At 33.3% G+C, this 22646-nt stretch overlaps 1 protein-coding gene across 2 annotated transcripts in view; it reads left to right on the top strand.

Annotated features, from left to right (window-relative positions):
* Nucleotides 1–21862, top strand: part of IPMK (inositol polyphosphate multikinase) — a 47735-nt gene extending 25873 nt beyond the window's left edge. For both annotated transcript variants that reach the window (XM_032312324.1, XM_032312326.1), the window contains exons 4-6: nt 2909–3081; nt 15147–15228; nt 16726–21862. In XM_032312324.1, coding sequence (XP_032168215.1) covers nt 2909–3081; nt 15147–15228; nt 16726–17348 — 878 coding nt within the window. In that variant the 3' untranslated portion in view covers nt 17349–21862. The remainder of the gene's footprint in view (nt 1–2908; nt 3082–15146; nt 15229–16725) is intronic.
* The last annotated feature ends 784 nt before the right edge of the window (nt 21863–22646 follow it).

Raw genomic sequence — 22646 nt, 5'->3', positions numbered from 1 at the left:
GCTCAGATCATGTCCCATTTTCCTATTTATCTATTTCATTCAAAAGTACTTGTGGCAAGCTGCTAGATATATGACATTATAGCCTTAAAAAAAAAAAACTGCATCTCTGAAGCAGGTTTTGATGTTTATTTTTACAACTAAGGGAAGGATAGAAATTACAATCTCAAATTCTGAGTTTCACTTACAAAAAAAAAAAAAATCAAGGCCAGGGAACTAAAAGAAAAACACTAAGCCAACTCAGCAGGTTTTAATTTAAGAATTATTAACTTCCCCTGGGGCTAATAATACATTATATGTTTATAAAAAAATTAATTTTTAAAAAAAGAGTTATTAACAAGGTTAATAATATTTTAGCAGTTGTTTGGTAATTTGAGTCATATATCCCATTCAAGAACCTGAAAGTAAAGTAAAGAAAAACACATTTGGCTAGTTGAAATATATGTCAAATAAAACCCAAGATGCTCAAGCCTGTTTACTGAAGGAATGACTCAGTTATTACAGTGTTAGTAAGGCCAAATCCAAAGTCCCACTGGGCAGTAGGAATGAGAAAGGCAAACATTTATTCATTCAGCAAACATTTATTGTATTCCTACTATATATGGGATTTGCATTTGTATTTTCCTCCTTCCCAAGAGGGGAAGAGGAAATAGAGATTTTATATTATGGTTTGTAATCTACTCTTGCTTCTGTCATCTCTAATTATTACAAGAAACAGTTTATTGTTTGTTTTTAATCACTACCAAATTGGCAAGTAGAAAATAATAATCCTACACTGAGAAAAAGATGCTATGATAGTTAGCTAAGTTCACACACTATCTTTATACTCTCCTTAAGACTTTTGAGGTCTCTTTGAGTTACAGAAAGTAATGATCCACTTGTGTATGTCAGGGATTTACTGTATTGGGTTCTAATTAGTTTTTTCTGATATTTGAAATATAAACCTTGTTACTGAAATTTTTACATAACTGTAGCAAAAGGATGGCTATGTTTCCTTTACTTTCACTCAAGGTAGCTGGAGATGAGAGGAGAGAATACAAAGGCACGGTTCTGTGCTGCTTTCTTCCCCATCATCTCATCCCATCCTGTGGTTATCTTTGAAAGCACAGAATCTTGGGTGGGTTCCAATTTCTTGATCAGAATATTCCCACAGTGCCCTTACTTTTCATTGTCAACAGTCCTGTGTCTGTGTCCAGACCTTTTGTTTTCTCTTACTGAACATGTCTGTTTTTGAGAGTCCTTTTTTAAAATGTGTCCTACTTCTTCCTCTGTGCCAGTGCTAGTTTCTTGGACTATAGTTTTTTGTCATTTTGGGGCTTGACTTCACCTGGTTCTACAAAATCATGACCTTGCCCCCATCTTCCTTTTACTAAGGGATAAAACTTACCTCTTTATTTCCTATCCTTTTTTTTTTTTTTTAAGATTTTATTTTATTATTTATTTGACAGACAGAGACCACAAGAAGGCAGAAAGGCAGGCAGAGAGAAGGAGGGGGGAGCAGGCTCCCTGCTGAGCAGAGAACCCAATGCAAGGCCCAATCCCAGAACCCAGAGATCATGACCTGAGCGGAAGGCAGAGGCTTTAACCCACTGAGCCACCCAGGCGCCCTTATTTCTTATCCTTTCAAGGAAAAGATTTATGCCCCTTGAATCTGAGTGGCTTAAAACTTTCACAAGCTCTATGAGGATTGTTCTCATTTTTGGTTCAATACAGCCTTCTTTGTTGTAATTTAATAGCTATGCTTGGTGTGGGTCAAGGTAAAGGAAAATAGGACAAGTCTTTTTTCTCTAGTAGCCTTTTATTCATAAAAAATACATATCTTCTCTAACTTTGCTACTTTAGTAAAAAGTAGATAAAATCTTTTCTGTTTTTGAGAAAAAGTTTTTAGGAGAAATGCTTCACTTATTCATAACTGAAAGTTATGATCTCAGAACTTTGGGAAGATGCTTTCATCAAGTAAAGAATTTCTTTCCTTTCTTCCCTTTGTACCTAGACTTTACTTTCAAGCTAAGCTGTAATTAGTTCAGTTACAGTCTTTAGTAACTAGAACTTATAATTTTTTACTTGAATCTCCATTTATAGTAGTCTTCTGTGGGAAGATGTATGCAGGATGCCAAAGTAGTTTACAGATGAACTTTTTGATGAATGCTTATATTCTGAAAAGCAAGATACTTATTTTTCTTTTGAGACTAGTAATACTAGAATGTGTATTTGGCAGTGACCATAATGTAGATAGATTTACCTTCTTTTTAATGATTTTATTCATTTATTTGACAGAGACAGACACAGCGAGAGGGACACAAGCAGGGGGAGTGGGAGAGGGAGAAGCAGGCTTCCTGCTGAGCTTGGAGCCCGCTGTGGGGCTCCATCCCAAGACCCTGAGATCATGACCTGAGCCAAAGGCAGACAGTTAAACGACTGAGCCAACCAGTCGCCCCTAGATAGATTTACTTTCTTAAACTATGCTTCTGTTGTGTATTCTGTGGGAAAGATTTATTCCTACTATTAATTTTAAATGAAAATTTTTAGGAATTATTAAAATACTAAGAGATCTGCTGAAGCACAGATGACATAAAATGTATTCAAAAGGGGAATGCATTTTGAAAAAGCTTTTGAAATAATCTCATTTTAATGTCCTTAGGAACTTTATATCTATTTCATCCTTTTGCTTATGATTGAATATTAATTTAATCACTTCCTGCAAGAGTTTCTCTGTGATATTTATACTTGTTATAAATTTATTGGTCAGTTTTTTCTTCTTCTTTCAGTTGGAATAATAATAATTGTTGACTCTGGTTTTATTTTAACTTTTTTCTCAGTTTTAAGATTTTCTCATTTTGTTTTCCTGTGGAAGTTATTTGGGTAGTAATGTGTTTTCCTATTACTAATTAAGGTTTTTCTTTAATAACAGATTTATACTTAAAACTGGAAGATGTGACCCATAAATTTAATAAGCCCTGTATAATGGATGTAAAGATAGGGCGAAAGAGTTATGATCCTTTTGCCTCATCTGAGAAGATTAAGCAACAGGTCAGCAAGTACCCATTAATGGAAGAGATTGGGTTCTTGGTGCTTGGCATGAGGGTAAGAGTGATTATTGGTAACATTTCTCTTTACATGTTCTTCCCTTGGAAAATATAGATGTTATTATAATACTTACATATTAGAAGATAATATATTTTGGATTTGGGTTATTCATATCTCCCCAATGCAGGTAGAGATTTTAATCTCCTTTGTTCACTAATAGATGGTGGGTGTCTGGAGTTATTCTGACACATAATATGTAATTAATGAATGAATGGCTAAACCATAAGACTCTGACTCTGATAATTTTGTTTTAAAGAAGCTTAAGTTTAGGTGCAAACTAATGTGATAAGTAAAAGTGATATTACTTGTGATTCTTCCGTGAGAAAAGTGTTAAAGTTTATATTTTCATTTTTTTCTATTTTTAAAATAGAAAAAGAAAATTTAAAATTGGGTTATTTCTTCAGACTGTATTTTAAAACAGTTGTTTTATTTGCTCATGATTCTGTAGGTTGAAAGTTTGAGTTGGGCTCAGGTAGACAATTTGCTGATCTCAGTTAGGGTCCCTCATATGGCTGTATTCCTCTTATGGCTGTGTTCATTTAATGACTCAGCTAGGTCTAAAATGACCTCACTCTCATGTCTAGGAGATCATACTGTTGGCTGGGCCTTTTTCCCTGTGATCTCCCGTGTTCTAGCAAGCTTGCTGGAGCTTCTTCATATTCCAAGAAGGGAAGAGTGAGAGCTATAAAGTCTCTTGAAATTTACATTAGGAAGTCATTTGATGTGACATCTGTAGGACAAAGAATATCACAGGGCCAGCCCATATTGATAAGGAAAAGAAATAGACTTCAATTCTGATAGTGGGAATGGAGAGGTCACAATATAAATGGTAGTGCACACAAGGTTGGGAAGGATTGTTGAAGCCATCTTTGCAAACAGTATGCCACAGTTAAGAAGTAATGTGGAATAAAATTCTCTAAATACATGGTATGCTTTCTAGATGTGTGGAGGCAAAATTTGGATATATGATAAATGATTGTTTACCTATATAAGTATACTGGGTAGTTTTGAAACTCATCATGTAAGATGATATATGTATAGGTGTTCCTTTTGACTTTTAAACTATAATACAGAAGTGTTATAGATGAATTGTTAGTGTGATGGTAATAATAGCACAGCTAAATTTGGTATTCTGGTTATAAATAAAACCAAAAAATGTACAGTTATTTCATTTTAGAATACTATAATTAAATATGGTTATATGGTAAAGAAAAAAAAAAAGGTAATGGAATAATGTTAAAACAAACAAGAAATAAGCATGGAGCCTGACGCAGGCCTTGATCTCATGACCCAGAGATCATGACCTGAGCCAAAATCAAGAGTCAAACACTTAGAGGACAAGCCACCCAGGCACCCCTCCACTCAATATTAAACTTATTCTAGTCTGGCTTCTGTTTGATCATCCCTCCAGATTTGCTCCTTTCTAAGGTCCCTAAAGACCTTAACAATCTTCATTGTTAAGTAGGTCCAAATGACATTTTTTCATTATTCACTTTACTTTGAAAAGCAACTTTCAGTGCTATCTAAGTTATCCTTGAAAACTTTCCCTCTTCGTGTTCATGATACCCTCTCTTGGCTGTTTCCTAAGATCACTTTCCTAAGACCACTTGTCTTATTTTCCAGCTCATTTTTTTCTGTTTACTCTTTAAATGTTGATGTATTCTGCTCAGTTCCATTTTACTCCCTCGTTTTTCTTTCTGTTTCTTCCTGAGCAGTGTCTTTTGTTCTTAAATGGTTCATTTTTACTTACACTGGTTAAACCCAAGGTGTATCTTCTACCTCTGGTTTATCTTTGCTCTCCTAATCCGACATTTACTTGGATAATGTAAAGACATCTAGAATGACTACATTAAAAACTGACACACATCCCTCTTGCAAACTAACAACCACAACAATAGTAACATCTCTATTATTCCCTATCCCGGTAAATGGCATCACCATACATACAGTTTTACAAAGCAGAAAACTTGTAGTACTATCATATCTCAGAACCATTCATCAGCTCTATTGATCTTAATTTCCAATGTCTCTTGAGTCACATTATCCCTTTCCAGACTCTACTCTTAACCGATCTCTCAAGTTCAGTTTTGCTCTCTTCCAGTCTGTTCATCAAATATTGCAAAAGACATACCTAATTAGGACATTACCCTGTTTAAAAATTCTTCAGTGGATTTCCATTACCCTTAGGGTACATATACAGGATAAATAAGACATTGTGTGATTTAGCATTCTTGGGATATGTTGTTTCCCCAGACAAGTAGTTCTTCTGTTTGTATTTTTTTAATAACAACTTTTTGAGATACAATTTACATATCCTTCAATTCACTTATTTAAATATATGATATGATTCATTGGTTTTAGTATATTTATGGAGTTGGGCAACCATCAACACATTCAACTTCAGAGTATTTTCATCACCCTCAAAAGAAATATAATAACTAGCAGTTGCCCCTCTTTTTCTTCCAGTCTTTTAATTCCCCCTAGCCTTAGGCAACCGTAATCTACTTTCTATCCCTATAGATTTGCTTCTTCTGGACATTTCATATGAATGGAATTTTACAATATAATAGGTGGTCTTTTTTTTTTTTTTAAGATTTTATTTATTTATTTGACAGACAGAGATCACAAGTAGGCAGAGAGGCAGGCGGAGAGAGAGGAGGAAGCAGGTTCCTTGCTGAGCAGAGAGCCCAATGCGGGGCTCGATCCCAGGATACTGAGATCATGACCTGAACTGAAGGCAGAGGCCTTAACCCACTGAGCGAGCTAGGCGCCCCTAATAGGTGGTCTTTTGTGACTGGATTCTTTCACCTAATGTTTTTAAAAGTTCATCCATGTTGTGGCATAGATTGGTATTATGTTCCTTTTTATTGCTAAATAATATTTCAGTGTCCATAGTGAAATAATATTTCAGTGTCCACATTTTCTTTATCCATTCATTTAATTTTTTTAAAGATACTTTTCATTTATTTATCAGAGAGAGAGAGCACACAAGCAGGGGGAGCAGCAGGCAGAGGGAGAAACACTCCTTGCTGAGCAAGGAACCCGATGCTGAACTTGATTCCAGGACCCTCAGGATCATAATGAAGGCAATGCTTACCTGACTGAGCAACCCAGGCATTCTGTATCCACTCATTTATTGATAGACATTGGGTTATTTCCATGTTATGTCTATTATTAATGCTATTATGAGTATGAGTATAAAACTTTTTTACATGTACATATTTTTATTTCTTTTCATAGATTTCTGAGTTTGAAATTGGTAGGTCCTGTGGTTAAGTTTAACTTGTTAAGAAACTGCCAAAGTGTTTTTCCAAAGTTCCTGCACCATTTTACATACCTACCAGTGATGTTGTGAAGGTTCCAATTTCTTCACATCCTTGCCCAACACTTGTTACTATCTTCTTTTTTGTTTAACCATTGTCATCCTAATTAAACAGTATGTTTACTACTGTATAAAGGAAGTTATGAGAACAAAAATAACAGGAACACAAATTGATCCAGTATGATCCTCACCAAAATCCAAACTGGCATTTTTTTTTAGCAACTGACAATTACAACTTAATCCTAAAATTCAAGTATAAATTTAAGGAGGACCCAGAATTAGTCAAAACAATCTTGAAACAAGAAGGAATAAAATTAGAGCTGTCACAGTTTCTTCAAAGCTTCTTCCAAGGCTACATTAATAGACAGTGTGGTTCCAAAAAAAAATTTGCAAATCATATATTTGATATGGGGTTAGTATCTAAAATATATAAAGTACTCATATAATTTAATACAATCGACATCCTGATGGGTGTGAAGTGGTATCTCAATATGGTTTTGATTTACATTTCCCTAATGACAATTATGTTAAGCATCTTTTCATGTGTTTATTGACCATTTGTATATATTCTTTGGAGAAATGTCTATTCCTATCCTTTAGCTGTTTTTAAATTGGGATAGTTGTCTTTTTATTAATGAGTTTTATACAAATACCTGATGAGATATGATTTGCAAATATTTTCTCACTTTCACTTTCTTGACAGTTCCTTTGAAGCACAATTTAATAGATAAAAAAATCTAATTAAAAAAATGGGTAGAGGAACTACATAGAGATTTTTCCAAGGAAAACATCCAAATAGCCAACAGGAACATCAAAACGTTCTCAACATCACTAATCTCAGGGAAACACAAGTCAAGACCACAACGACAATTACCTCACACCTGTGAGAATGGCAAACATCAGAAAGACAAGAGATAACAAGAATTGCCCAGAATATGGAAGAAAGGGAATTAACACTCCTTTGGGAATTAAACTCAGCCTCTCAGCATCAAGCCACTAGAACTTTGAATAGTTTGAATGCGAGGAATGTAAATTAGGTATAGCTACTATGGAAAACCGTATGGAGGTCTCTCAAAAAATTAGAAAATAGAACTACCACATGATCCAGCAATTCTACTTCTGGGCATATATTCGAGAAAATGAAAACAATTATCATAGAGATACGTGCAATTTATACTCTAATGTTTAAAAATTTCCCTCCAGGAAAGTCATGCCTTTAAACAAACAAACAAAAAAATCCCTTCTTATCACTGACTAGACTGTAATTTACCAAATATATCAAATATTCAAAAATATATTTAAATACTTTTCTGTTCAGGTAGTAGTAGAAGAGGTTTTGCAGGCAGAGTAACTTGCCAGTTTTGTATGCTGGTTTAGGATCTCTCTTTTTTTATATTTATTTGTTTAAATTTTATTTATTTATTTATTCGTTTGTTTATTTAAGAGAGTGGGTGTGAGCAGGGGGGAGAGAGAATTTTTTTTTTAAATTAATATATAATGTATTATTAACCCCAGGGGTACAGGTCTGTGAATCACCAGGTTTACACACTTCACAGCACTCACCATAGCACATACCCTCCCCAGTGTCCATAACCCCACCACCCTCTCCCTGCCCCCCACCCCCCAGCCACCCTCAGTTTGTTTTGTGACATTAAGAGTCTCTTATGGTTTGTCTCCCTCCCAATCCCATCTTGTTTCATTTATTTTCCTACCCTCCAAACCCCCTACGTTGCATCTCCACTTCCTCATATCAGGGAGATCATATGATAGTTGTCTTTCTCCAATTGACTTATTTCGCTCAGCATAATACCCTCTAGTTCCATCCACGTCATCACAAATGGCAAGATTGCATTTTTTGATGGCTGCATAGTATTCCATTGTGTATGTATGTATGTGTGTGTATACACACACACACACACACACACACACACACACCACATCTTCTTTATCCATTCATCTGTTGATGGACATCTGGGTTCTTTCCATAGTTTGGCTATTGTGGACATTGCTGCTATAAACATTTGAGTGCACATGCCCCTTCGGATCACTACATTTGTATCTTTAGGGTAAATACCCAGTAATGCAATTGCTGGATCATAGGGTAGCTCTATTTTCAACTTTTTGAGGAACCTCCATGCTGTTTTCCAGAGTAGTTGCACCAGCTTGCATTCCCACCAACAGTGTAGGAGGGTTCCCCTTTCAGAGAGAGAGAATCTTAAGCAGGCTCCACTCCCAGCACAAAATCTGACACAGGGCTCAGTCTCACGACCCTGAGATCATGACCTGAACCAAAATCAAGAGTTGGACACTTAACTGAGCCACCCAAGTGCCCCTAGGAATTATTTACTTTTAATGACTTTCAGTAATTATACTATATTTCATTGATCCCAAGATGATGTGGATGATAAGACTGAAGAAAAATGAAATCTTGCCATTTGCAATGACATGGCTGGAGCTAGGATGTAGTATGCTAAGTAAAGTAAGTCAGAGAAAGACAAATACCATATGATCTCATTCATGTGAAATTTAAGAAAGAAGACAGATGTACATATGTGAAGGGGGAAACAAAATGAAGGAGAGAGGGAAACCATAAGAGATTCTTAATGGTAGTGAACGAATAGGATTGATGGAGGGAGGTAGGTGGGGGGTGGGCTAGATGGGTGATGGGTATTAAAGGAGGACACTTGATGAGATAAGCAGTGGGTATTGTATATAAGTGATGAATCACTGAATTCTACTCCAGAAACCAATATTGCATTCTATGTTAACTAACTAAAATTTAATTTAAAAAAGAAAGCTTTAAAAAAAAATTAATTTTCAGGTGCTTGGCTGGCTCAGTTTGTGGTACACATAACTCTTGTTTCAGGATTGTGAGTTCGAGCCCCATGTTGGTGTAGAGATAACTTAAAAAATGAAAAATAAACTTAAAAAAAAAAGACTGATTGATTTAATAACAAGATTTATTGAGATATGTGTTACAAAACAGGTAGAAACAGAGTAGAGCCTGTAAGAGCAAGGGAGTCAAGAAAGCATTATAGAGTGACTTTAGAAAAGATGGTACAATTTTTCCATGCTCTCTGAAAGTAGAGTGCTCCTATGAAACTTTTTGTGATCTGATATGGCCTCAAGTGAAAACTCAGTTACCGTTAACTTATATGGAAAAGTTTTGAGTTTTCCCACACTCAAGAAATAACCCTCAGGTTCTTCTTGATACCTTAGGCTCCATCTTGCTAATGGATGCACAAAATTCATCAAGTAAAGCACAGATACTCACAGTTCAAAGGTATGGCATCCTGATCCTGGAATGCTGACTGCAGTTCCCTGTGAAGGAGTTGGTGGTGCTGCTCTTGCTGCTGGGGGTTCATGTTGCCTCTGTAACAGTTACCTCCAAACAAAGGCTGAACACTATTTTCACTTTTTGCCTTTCTTTATAGAAATGAAAATCCTCTTTGGCCTCTTTTGGTTAGCAAAAACAGATACTAATGTAGTTCTTTTGTGAAAGTAAAGTGGTGTTACACAAACTTCTGAAAAGCAAGAGATATCCTTTGAACTGGCAACAAGGGAAAGTAAAAAAATTGAGAAGTAATGTGTATTGTGAGACAGGAGTTTATGTAAGGTGACTGAAACATAATGTATATAGGTAGGTGAGGTGTATATTTTCTTAAAGTGTTAGATTTAAAAGAAGTAACCTGCTTTAGGACTTACTGGGTTTTTTAAAATAGTGTCCTTATGGATTGACTATTATATACATTCTTGTTTAATTTTCCAGTTTTGTATTGATTCTGAAACCAAGATGTAATTATAGGGATTTATTATATTTATTAGCTAAAAGTAATTAAAATATAGTGTATAGAAATTTATCTGAAATTTCTTTAAATCATAGAATTCAAGATTTTAAATGATTTAATTTTCAAATGTTCCACTGTATTTTTGGCAACAACTTAAAGTTTTGACAAAGAAATACTTTTGAAGGGAAGTACTTTTTCTTAATCACTGATTCCTAGTTAATTGGAGAAATGATTCTTCTCTTTTGGTATTTATTGAGCACATTATTTAAAGATCAGACTCTTATCTTTTTTTTTCTTTATAATATGATGATAGTAACCTCTTACATCTTGAATTGACTTAATAGGAAAGGTGTTTTGCTAAAGATATTATTTGTTTGCTCCAGATTTAAGTTCACACAAAATGAGCAACTCATATGGTGAAATATGATCTAGGAAGGGCTAGAACTTGCTTTTGCTTGTTTTTTGATTTTGTTTTTAAGTGGGCTCCACGCCCAACGTAGAGCTTAAACTGTGAGATTAAGGGTCAGTCACATGCTCCCACTGACGGAGCCAGCCAGACTCCCCAGCTTTTGCCTGTTTGCCTGTTATTCTGCCCTACTTATGTCTCCCAGCTTTCCTTTCCATTAAACTTTTTTTTTTTCTACATGTTTTTAAGATTGGTGTGTAACTTTTGATTTATAAGTATCTTTGCTGCTGACCAAGACTGGGCAGTCAGTAGAGATAGAGAGTAGAGATGGAGATACTCTATTTCTTTCCATTCCAGTGTTAACTGTAAAATAGAGGAAAAGAGAAGATCAATAAAGGAGTTCCACTGAAACTGTTTAACTTTAGTCTGTGTGTGAAATGTAGATTCTTGTATGTGAAATACAATTTAGCTCAGATAATACACCCCTTATTCTAATAAGTAGAATAGTTTTTATTTTGAAAATCATGGGTTTTTTTGTACATTTTCTAGTTTATGGTTCACATAACTATGTACTTAAAAATTTGAAAATTCTCATTTTTTGCATTGATCTATTCAGATTATTAATTTTCTCAATTTCATCCTTTTTTATTGCAATATAATTGACATATAACATTGTGTAATTTTAGGGTATACAGCATGTTGATTTGATACATATATATATTGCAGTATGATTACCACCTTAGCATTAGATTAGCTAACACCTCTATCATGTTGGAAATTCTTATTTATTTAATTAATTAATTTACTTTTTTTTTTTTTTTCCAAGAATCCTCTTTTAAACCTGTTTATGTGTATAGAGAACATGAGTGGTTATTTTAAAACACATTTTGGATATACTTAACAGTTCTTATAAAAATAATATTTCTTGTAGCCAAATGTAATTTTTGATGTTTATAAAGTGCCTTCTTCCATTCATAGTAACACTTTGCTCAAGATAAATTACACACACACACACTTATTTTAAGGATTTTATTTATTTACTTGACAGAACAAGAAAGTGCAAGCAGTCAGAGCAGCAGAGGGAGAGGGAGAAGCAGGCTCCCCACTGAGCAGGGAGCCTGATGCGGGCTCAATCCCAGGACCCTGGGATCATTACCTGAGCCAAAGGCAGTCACTTAACTAGCTGAGCCACCCAGGCACCCCAAATTATATTTCTTTAGTAGGCAGTATGTGTGTGTGTTTAAGAACATGATTGTAGGGGCGCCTGGGTGGCTCAGTGGGTTAAGCCTCTGCCTTCTGCTCAGGTCATGATCCTCAGGGTCCTGAGATCGAGTCCCACATCAGGCTCTCTGCTCAGCAGGGAGCCTGCTTCCCCCTCTCTCTCTGCCTGCCTTTCTGCCTACTTCTGATCTCTGTCAAATAAATAAATAAAATTTAAAAAAATAGTGATTGTAATTGAACTTTTCTCAGTTAAGTATAGCATTTGAAATAGATGGTAATTAACTGTAACAGACTAAAAGATATTATATCAATTCCCAAATCAGTGTATTTTTTTTTTGTTTTTAAGATTTTATTTATTTATTTGACAGAGATCACAAGTAGGCAGAGAGAGAGGAAGGGAAGCAGGCTCCCTGCTGAGCAGAGAGCCTAATGCGGGGCTCAGTCCCAGGACCCTGGGATCATGATCTGAGCCGGAGGCAGAGGCTTTAACCCACTGAGCCACCGAGGTGCCCCCAAATCAATATATTCTTAATACTTCCTAAAAATATTTATTTAGGGGGTACCTGGATAGCTCAGCTGGTTTAACATGTGACTCTTGGTTTCAGCTCAGGTGGGGCTCTGCACTTAGTGGGGAGTCTGGTTGAGATTTTATCTCTCTGCCCCTCCGCCCACTTGTGCATGCTCTCTCTCAAAAATAAATAAATCTTTAAAATATATGTATTTATTTAAAATTTGAGAAGGTACATTATTGTATGCCTCAAACTCCAAAAATTGTAGAAACATACACAGTGAGAAGTCACCTTCCATACAGGATGTTACTATTTTCTCCCCAGTGTATCCTTCCAGAGATATTTTTAACATATACAAATACTACATATATGTGTTCTTTTATCAAAAAACCTACTTTGAACATGGTTTTGTATATTACTTTTTTTTTTTCCATTTAACATATCATAAAGATCTCTCCACAGTGGCACACTGTTACTACACCATGACTTAACCAGCTCCCTTTGATTGTTTCCAGTCTTTTGCTATTACAAATAATGTTACAAATGAATAAACAGAGACCTACATCATTTCACCAGTATGCAAGCATATTTATGGCACAATTTCCTATAGGAGAATTGCTGGGTTATATGCATTTGTAATTTTGGTAGATATTGGCAGTATCCCTGATAGGGAGCAGTAATTTTGAACCAGGAGCAGTTTTGCTCCAGGGAAACTTTTGGCAAAGTCCAGGACACTTGATTTTTCACGATTTGGGGGAGGGCTGTGCTCCCCTTGTGTTCGAGAGCTGATTTATGTGAACTGTTGAGATCCTTTTTTCATTTTTTCACATAAAAGTAATCATGCCCTTTGTTCATTATATAAATTTTAAATACTTTTTCTCTGTGTCTATTTGTCTTTTGATTTCTGCTTGGCAAAAACACTATGAACATTTTTTAAAACATACTGTGTATGAATGAAATTTCTGAGTTCTGTTTAGAAATGCCTTCCCTAGTATCAGTTATTCTTCCATCTTTGTGGGGATACTTTTATCATTTCATTTTGTGCATTTTGATATTTGATATATTTGGACTTTATCCTTGTATAAGGTATAAATACAACTAATTTTTTTTCCAGATCACTACCTAAAGACACTATCATTACTTAATTATCCATCTTTTTCTATTGATTTAAAATACTGTTCTCACAGACTTCTCATGTATTTGATTCCAAAGATATGTTTTAATGAAATCAGTGTCTTAGAGATATCTGAACTCCCATGTTTATTGCAGCATTATTAGTGATGGTTAAGATACGGAAACAGTACATGTACAGATGAATGGATAAGGAAGATGTAGTTTGTATATATACACACACAACAGAATATTATTCAGCCACAAGAAAGAAGGAAATCCTACTGTGCTATAGTATGGATGAACCTGAAGGGCATTTTGCTGAGTGAAATAAACCAAAGAAAGACAAATGATGTGTGGTACCACTTACACATGAAACCCCCCCCCCAAAAAAAAAAGAAAGAAAGAAACCAATTTCATGGAAACAGATTAGAATGGTGGCTCCTAAGGGTTGGGGGGGGGGCGGAAATAAGGAGATGTATGTCAAAGGGTACAGACTTCCAGTTACAGGGTAAGTTCTAAAGGACCTGCTGTACAGCATGGTAACTCTAGTTAATAATACGGTACTGTGTACTTGAAATTGGCTGAGAGTAGCTCTTAAGCCTTCTCACCACACATGCACAAAAAATGAGTTAACTGTGAGGTGATGCACATGTTAATTATCTTGATCTTAGTAATCATTAACAGTGTGTATGTGCAGCAAATAATCACGTACACTATGTATGATTATATTTCTCATACGTTCCTCAATAAAGCTGGGAAATATAAATATATTTTAATATCTAGTAGGATGGCAAGGCTAGTCCCTCATTACTCTTATTTGGATTTCTCCTGCCTATTGTTTTTTTAAATATGAACTTCAGAATTAGTTTTTATGGCTAAAAAAAGTTTTTATTATAATCTCACTTTAGTTGTTGAATAAGTAGTAGTAAATTGATTTAGTTGTTGATTTAAGTAAATTAAATTGTTAATTTAAGTAGGATTAATACCTTTATGATGCTGAGTTTCCATTCTGAGAACAATGGGGGTGATTTGTATGTCTTAAGAATGTTTTAAAGATATCTTTATATAGACTTACACTTATTTAGTTTATTTCTTTGTTGTTGCATTGGTAAATAGGGTCTTCCATTATATTTTCTAACTGGTTATTTGTAAATATGAAGGCTTATTTCTGGGTACCAATTTGTACTCAGTAACCGTTTCAAGTTCTTAACTGTTTGTATTAGCTTTTCAGTTGATTTTCCAATACACAACTATTATCTATAAAGAGTAATATATTTATCTCCTTTCCAAATTATTATACCCTTTCTCTTGTGTATATTTGCTAGAAATTCCAGAACGATATTAGATAGATGATAAAAAAAAATGTGGTAGAATACTTTTTCTAAAAGCTTCTTGTATTTTAGGATAAGATGTTTCCTTGTATCCTTTTTAAACTCGAGGCTAACTTTTGGTGGATTGATGTTGATAATTCTTTCATATTGGAAATATTTATCAGTCCTTTTAAAGAGTTTCCATCAATAGAGGATATAGATTTTTTAGATGCCTTTTCAGCATCCATTGATATGATATGAATTTTTTTCTTCTTGAGTCTGTTAGAATGAAATATGAGTAGATCTTCCTACCTTAACTATCACTGCATTGTTGGGTAAACCCCACATGGTCAAGGATGATTAGTTTTTAATATTCAGTGCTTTTTCTCACAGGTTTACCATGTTCATTCTGACAGCTATGAGACACAAAATCAGCACTATGGAAGAAGCTTAACAAAAGAAACTTTAAAAGATGGTATGGATTGAAAAACTTATTTCAATACTTTTATTACTGCACAGTTATCAAAATAATTCTAAAATAATTTCGGTCTCAGTTCTTTGGTATAATGATGGTATAATGATTTGATCCATAATAAATAAATGTAAACCCTTAAATTTATACAGTTGGATTATTCATAATTCCTAGTTTGTAATACACCAAAACTATGAATCCTTGAGTGCCTTTTTAAATTTTAGTTCATTTCTTATTATACATTAAAAAATAATGAACATCTGTGAACCAGCCATATAGTTCAAGTCCTGAAACTAGAAGTTGTTTTTCAAATCCTAGTGTGTAAATCATAATGTATTAAAACTGCTTTTTACATAAGAGACTTTAAGATGTATATTGTTGTATGTAATATATTTTTATCCAAATCTCCCATGTCTAATTTAGCTGTATATTATAAGCTTCTAGAACCACATAGTAAAAATAAATGGCATTAGAAGTAGTTTAAAGCCTGTTAACATAAATGCCTCTAAAATAGTTACAGCCGAGCTATTACGAAAGCAATGATACCCTAATAGATTCCTGGAAATAATATTCTATTAAAAACTTTATTCTTAGCTTTGCCTGAGATGGGAAAGAGCTTACGTGTAGTGTAGTTTGAAAAAAATTTTTAATTTTATATATAGAAGACAAACACACACAGTGTGATCTTAACAGTATCTGCCTTGGTTTACATAACCAATAGCAGGATAATACTCAGATTGGCTCTTTGTTAAAATATTTTGCAGGCTAATGTGAGTATACATTTTTAGCAATTTCTACCCATAGTGGAGGAACAAACTATTTAAAAGCAGAAATCAAGTTATATATACCCATAAATTTTCAAATATGATAAAATAGGCATAAACAATGTGAAAGAGGCTTAATAATCTGATAGTTTAAAACACATAAAAGTCTCAGTTTTGAATAACATATTCAACCTGGAGTAGCTTTGATCCCCAAAGTGAGCTTAACTTTTGTGAAGACTGATTTAATCAACATTATTAAGAACAGAAAGAATTTATTATAGTTGTGATTTGGTATTTTGGTAATGGGCCATTGTTGCCATTACAAGTAGTTGTGATTTGACTCTAGGTTTTAGATTAGCTCTTGAATGTGATTCTAACAAACAAATAATCTAATTAAAAATAAATCCCTCACACTAGCAAATGAAGCAAATCTTGGAATCACATTCCTTAAGAGAATATATATAGAGAGAGAACTAAACTACCAGTCTTTGTGTAATAATTTTTTTAATCTAAATAGTATGTTTTACTTTACCGAAGTGTCATTTTCTAATAAGAGAATCTTCACTAAAAATTATGTTGAGGTTCAGGTTTCTATGTCTGACTAGAATTTTACCTGTTCAGCTAATTGCAAGGGGTGATAGGAAGAAATTGAAGAATTGTATTTAAGATGAGTTTATTTCCCATGTGACAGCTAGTTCATAATTTCATTACAATCCTAATATTTTCCTGTTTATAGGAGTCTCCAGGTTTTTTCATAATGGATTCTGCTTAAGGAAAGATGCTGTTGCTGCCAGTATTCAGAAGATTGAGAATATTCTGCAGTGGTTTGAAAATCAGAAGCAGCTTAATTTTTATGCAAGTTCATTACTGTTTGTTTATGAAGGTTCATCTTGGCCAACTACTACAAAATCGAATGACAGAACTTTGGTAGAAAAACTTTTGTCCAAAGGGCAACTGTCAGACACAGATGTACTAGAGTACAATAATAACTTTCATGTGTTAAATTCCACAGAGAATGGAAAAATAGATGCTTCAGTAGGCAAAAGCCTCTCCAAGATGTATGCTCGTCACAGAAAAATGTGTTCAAAAAGGCATCACAGTCAGACTTCATTGAAAGTTGAAAATATAGAGCAAGACAATGGGTGGAAAAGCATGTCACAGGAACATTTAAATGGAAATGTACTTTCCCAACTGGAAAAAGTTTTCTATCATCTTCCCACTGGTTGCCAAGAGATTTCAGAAGCAGAAGTGCGAATGATAGATTTTGCTCATGTGTTCCCTAGCAACTCAATAGATGAGGGATATGTTTATGGGCTGAAGCATTTAATTACTGTACTGCAAAGTATTTTAGACAATTGAATCTTTTGCTGCAGCCTTTGTAAAGGATGGGACAATCATAAGAGCAGCAGTCAATATCTCTGTACTTGTAAAGCTATGTAAAAAATTTATATTGTGAGTCTACATTTTGTCTTTATACTTTTGGTAGGAGGGTTATCTTTTTTATAATCTTACTCAGGAAAACTAATTATTTGCTCATTAGAAAACTATGAAGAATAAAGAAACTTAGGAATCTTAAGCAGGGAATGTGGTGGTACATGGCTTAAACATCTGGCTAAACGAAGATGCAAACCATTATTCAGTCATTAAGAGTTTATTTAGCTTTCTGTAGCCAATTTGTCATGAACTCTCTGTCCACTGAACCTTGACAATGAGCCATATCTAAACTCATTAAATTAATGGAACACTTTTAAAAATCTAGAAAGCACAGGTTGATGTCCTTGGTATTACTATGTATGAAGTCATTAAAACTGGAGAAAATTCTACTTCAGAACAATTAAGTACTGTTTAGGTTTTATGTTAAAAGTAGACCAGCATATCAAAAGGTGCTTCTTAGTAAAGCGATTTAGAATTATTGCATTCCAAAAGCAGATTTTCTCTTTTAATTTCCATTAAAATGGATATTTCAATATATTATACTTCATGAGAAAAATAATTAAACAAGAACAACAACAAAAATCTTGAAATTAATGTCAGTAATTATTCTTGTCAGGGTTAGGAGAAGAAATAAGTTATTTGCAAGGAACAAAATGGTTTTCTTTTAAAATCTTTCATTGATGTGAAAATTGGAATATATATTTACTACATTTGAAAAGTGCTGTAAACCGTATAATACCTTTTGCTCTAAATGCAGCTTTAAAAGGTAGATTATTGAAGCTTTGTCTTATTTCTCCTTTAAGTAGCTTGAGAATTTTCTCATTTAAAATTCATGTATTTATATGTCCCATTTAGTTCAACAGTAGTATAAATATATGTTGCCAAAAAAGTGCTTCTCAGAATTTCAGAAAGCAATGAAGGACACCATCAAGTATTGTGTTATCAAAAGTACTGTGTAAATTAGTGCATCTCTGTGATTGGTGCATATCTAAATTCATCCTTCTATGTCACTCTTAAACAGTTTTATACCCTATTCCAGAGAGAAATTATGATTTAATTTTGTGATAGGTGGGGGGAATGCTATTTTTCCTGGAAAAATGAGATTTTTAAGTATTTTCTGCATTTCACACTTACCACCTAAAAGGATTTACAAATATGTTAGCTGTTTATGAAAGCATTAACTGTACTTTGACTTACTAAAAACACATCTAAATAGTTAACAGTTTTGCCATATTCCTGAAAAATGTTTCAGATTTGTGGGCTGTTGGACTTTTCCCTCTTTTTCCCCCTAGAATTACAAATTAAAGTTTTAAACTAAGCAGCTTTTTTTGGTGTGGAGGAAAGTATCACAATTTTATCTTTATCTCTAAGCATACTTTGCAAATATCTGAGCACAGACGGAAGTACCAAATGCTCTATGATTCTGTGTTTGGTAAATCTATTAAACCTGAATTACTTTAAAATTCATATACATTTTGTTAGAGCAAAAAAAAATTTTTTTTTTAGAGTTAGTATAAGTATTTTTCGTAGAGACTTCATATTTTTCTTACTGCCTAAATGGGTATTGGCTATAGCTTTTTGGGGGAGATAAATTTCAAGTGCTCATAAATAGTCAAATTTTTAATTTTACCTTTTTTCTCCTACCGTATAGACTTCTGTTGTTCTTATTTGGACAGTAGTTCAGTAAGTCTTAATAAGCTCAGTTAATTAATAATTTTGAGTCTTTTAACAAAAATTTTTTTGTAGGGGATGGTATCGGTCTATGTACAGTAAATTTAATAAATCTAAGTATTACCAGACTTTTGCACATTTTAGCTCAATAAAGTGTGAATCAGCTTTCTAGATTTTCTTTATCCATATTTGGAAATACAGTTTTGGAAAAATCAGTGTCTTACCTTTTTGATACAGTAGATAATCTTGGTTTTAATAAAACAAAAAGCGCTTTTATCATTTGTTTTTCAGGGAAGGGATTAACATTTAATTCTGTTTGTTTACATTTTTATCACTATTATCCAATGCCCATTTTATGTTACATTATAAGTAATCTTACATATCACAGAGGAAGTATCTGTTTATGTAATCTAGATGTGAATATTATACTGTCTAGCCCAGTTTAACATTATGTTTAGCCATTTAACATTATGCTGAAATTTACCACTGTGGGGAAGAATGATCACTATTCACCAACCATATTTAAACATGTACATGTTTAAGAAATAAGCATAATAAGGATATAGTTTGGGTTAATAGGATTATCATAGGTTTTTTTTCCCCCTAGGAAACATAAATAATGATTTTAGTGTATTTCTTATGGAATGCACTCATGAAAAGGACTTTAAGAGATTGTGGATAGTATAATAATACATTTCTCTAATAAAAATTTAAATTGTATAATAGTTTTATAATAAAGTATTTACACTAATATTTTAATATGGATAGAAGTTGCATAGATTCAGATAAATTAAAAATTGATAAATGCTAAATATTTTATCTAAATAGTTTTTCAAGAAACAATTGTGAAAATGTGTATATTAAGTGGCTCTAACATGGAGCTTTGTGGTATTTTCAACTCAGTATTCATTATTCTTTGTTTTATATGTCTAGAAAGAGCATACTTAGTATTCCTCTTTACACTACAATTTGCTATTATGGGGCTTTAGATTGTGTTAAACTGAATAAGAAATTTTTTTCTGATTTTCAGTATAATTTACTATTTTATGATTTCTAAGGCAGTGTTCTTCATATTATCTCTATAATATCTCTATATTGATAATATAACTTAAGAAAAAGTTATTAATTTTCAAAGATTTCAGTTGTAGTTTTCATATTTCATGCAACTGAAAACTTTTGTTTCTAGGATTTGGAATATTGTAGAAAATACAGGATGAAAGAAAATAGTATGAAACAATTTTATTTGAGAAATTACTGTTTTTAAAACACTGTCATCATTTTAGTACTCTCTTAACAGTTAGACATTTGATACTTTAAAACTTGATTTGCTCTTAAAATTGTTTACAATGCTTTGTAATAATCTTTCTTATTCAGTGCCTTTAACCTTGATTTGATATGATTGTAGCCTCAGTTATCATTCCACTACATCCTGCAATATTTTTATAGCCTAGACAGCAATTTGTTTTAAAAAAAAAAAAATGTCAATTTGATCATGTAAAGAGGTAGCAATTGTCTATCAATGCTTTGGGAAGACAAGTAGAGTTACCTATAGGCCATTCTCCTTAATTCATTCAAAAATATCGGATGTCTACCATGTGCCCAGCATTTTTGGCCCTGAATATGCAGTTCAGACAAAGCCCTAACCATTGTCTGCATTCTGTCTGGATGGGGTGGGTCTGGGGACTTAATTAAAAGAGAGCTACAGAAAAATATGCATTGTCAATAGTGAAGCTAACTAGCATTTGAGTTTGTGTAAAGATAAGGTAATGATTATTGAGCTGAGATGAAGCAACTGACAATATGTTGGGTGAAAAATAATACTTGCAGCATTATAACCTCTATTTGACTCTTGAGTTCAGGTAGTAATTATAGATAGGATAAAAAGGCCTTAATTTTTCACTTTTTTTGCTGGTAAAGGTACGTTTATTTTTAGGCTGTCCATTTAGAGTAGTGTTTTAACAGAACATTACTGTGAAAAACATTCCATTACATATTCATAAGCAAATTACTGCACATTTTTAAAATTGTATTTTACAATTTCATACAAGTACTTTAGACCTCAGTCTCATCTTCAAACCACTGGTATTTTAAATTTGGCAATGAATACGAAATTTTCGACTTACAGAGTGATTGTATTGTTACTTAAAATGCCTGTTAATATTTTAGGAAGGTTGGAGTCTCCGTTTTTTGGTGTTTAAATTGTTACTTATGTTGATAGTGTCTAATAAGAGGAAATAGCATTTGTGCGATTAAATTAGAATATACTTTTAAAAGTTTTAATTGTTAAACTTTGTCATCATGGGGTTATATTTTGGCCTGGTGTTCACTTACAATCTGTTAGTAAGTTTAATTATGAAGTGAAATAGTTTCAAATAGTAATGCACCTGCGTATAAATGAAATTGGTGTGCACAAAGACACTTTACTATAGGGAGTTGTACTGGAAGATTTATGAAAGCATGTGAAATTGCACCTAAAATTGTATTAGTGACTATGCTAAATTTATTTTACTTGATGAATGAATGTATTTAGTGTAGTCAAAGTTACTTTGGTTTAAATGTCTACACAATGTCTTTTTTTAAATGTGTTTGTAATTTGTAGTATTGATGGGGGGTATTTGGACTTGGACTGCAGGGGTTATTGTCAATGTGTGATTTGTGTTTTTATTTTATAGAATCATCTAATGTGATATACCGATTTTTATAAGTGATATTTAGATAATTCTAATAACTGTATATTTGACAACCTATTAAAATGTTTTGCAATTGGAGCTTTTCTTTACTAATTGTATTATGCTAACAAACTCATGGTAATTGAAAAATAACATACTCATTCAACAAATATTTGAGTGCATGTTATGTACCAGAAACTACAGGAATCATGAAGGATTCAAGGATGATTAGGACAAGCTAGTAACAGAAAAAAAAAAAATGCATTGCAAATGAAAAAAATGTTAACTTTTTTGTCTGAATATTTTTCTATGAGATGTACTAAAGTCTTTGGAATCAACCTTGTAGGGGAAGTGGAAAACAGGAGAACAAACTGACTTGGCTGTGAAGATATATATTACAATTGTAAAACTTCAGAAGTGGGTAAGATAGTTTTGCCTGTATTTGAAGTTTTGTGAATCAGCTACTTAATCAGTGACCTAATTATTTTCATTCATTAATTAAAAAGAGAGGGTATATCAAATGCCTGTCCAATATTAGGCACCATATTTGGCTTTGGAGATTTTGAAAAGCTGCATAAGAGATTCAGTACATGTTCTCAAGATATGTACTATCTGGTAGAAAGAAAAAACAATATAAATATGGGGTAAAATATTATTGGGGTATGACTGATACTTAACCAATATACAGCAGGGCTGTGAAAGAGAGGAGTCAGTTCTGATAAAATGCAAGAGGAAGAAGGGATTTATAGTCTCATTGCAATTATGAGTCAAGGCTCCAAAAAGCTAGAGGGCATTCCTCTTTATGCCTGCTACTATGAACCAAGGGAAGGAGCAATACTATGTGAAGTAGTTTCTAAGACTGGCTGCCTAACTGCTGAGAATT

The sequence above is a fragment of the Mustela erminea genome, chromosome 14 (genome assembly GCF_009829155.1).
Source record: "Mustela erminea isolate mMusErm1 chromosome 14, mMusErm1.Pri, whole genome shotgun sequence".
NCBI lineage: Eukaryota > Metazoa > Chordata > Mammalia > Carnivora > Mustelidae > Mustela > Mustela erminea.
This window is presented reverse-complemented; position numbering and strand designations above follow the sequence as displayed.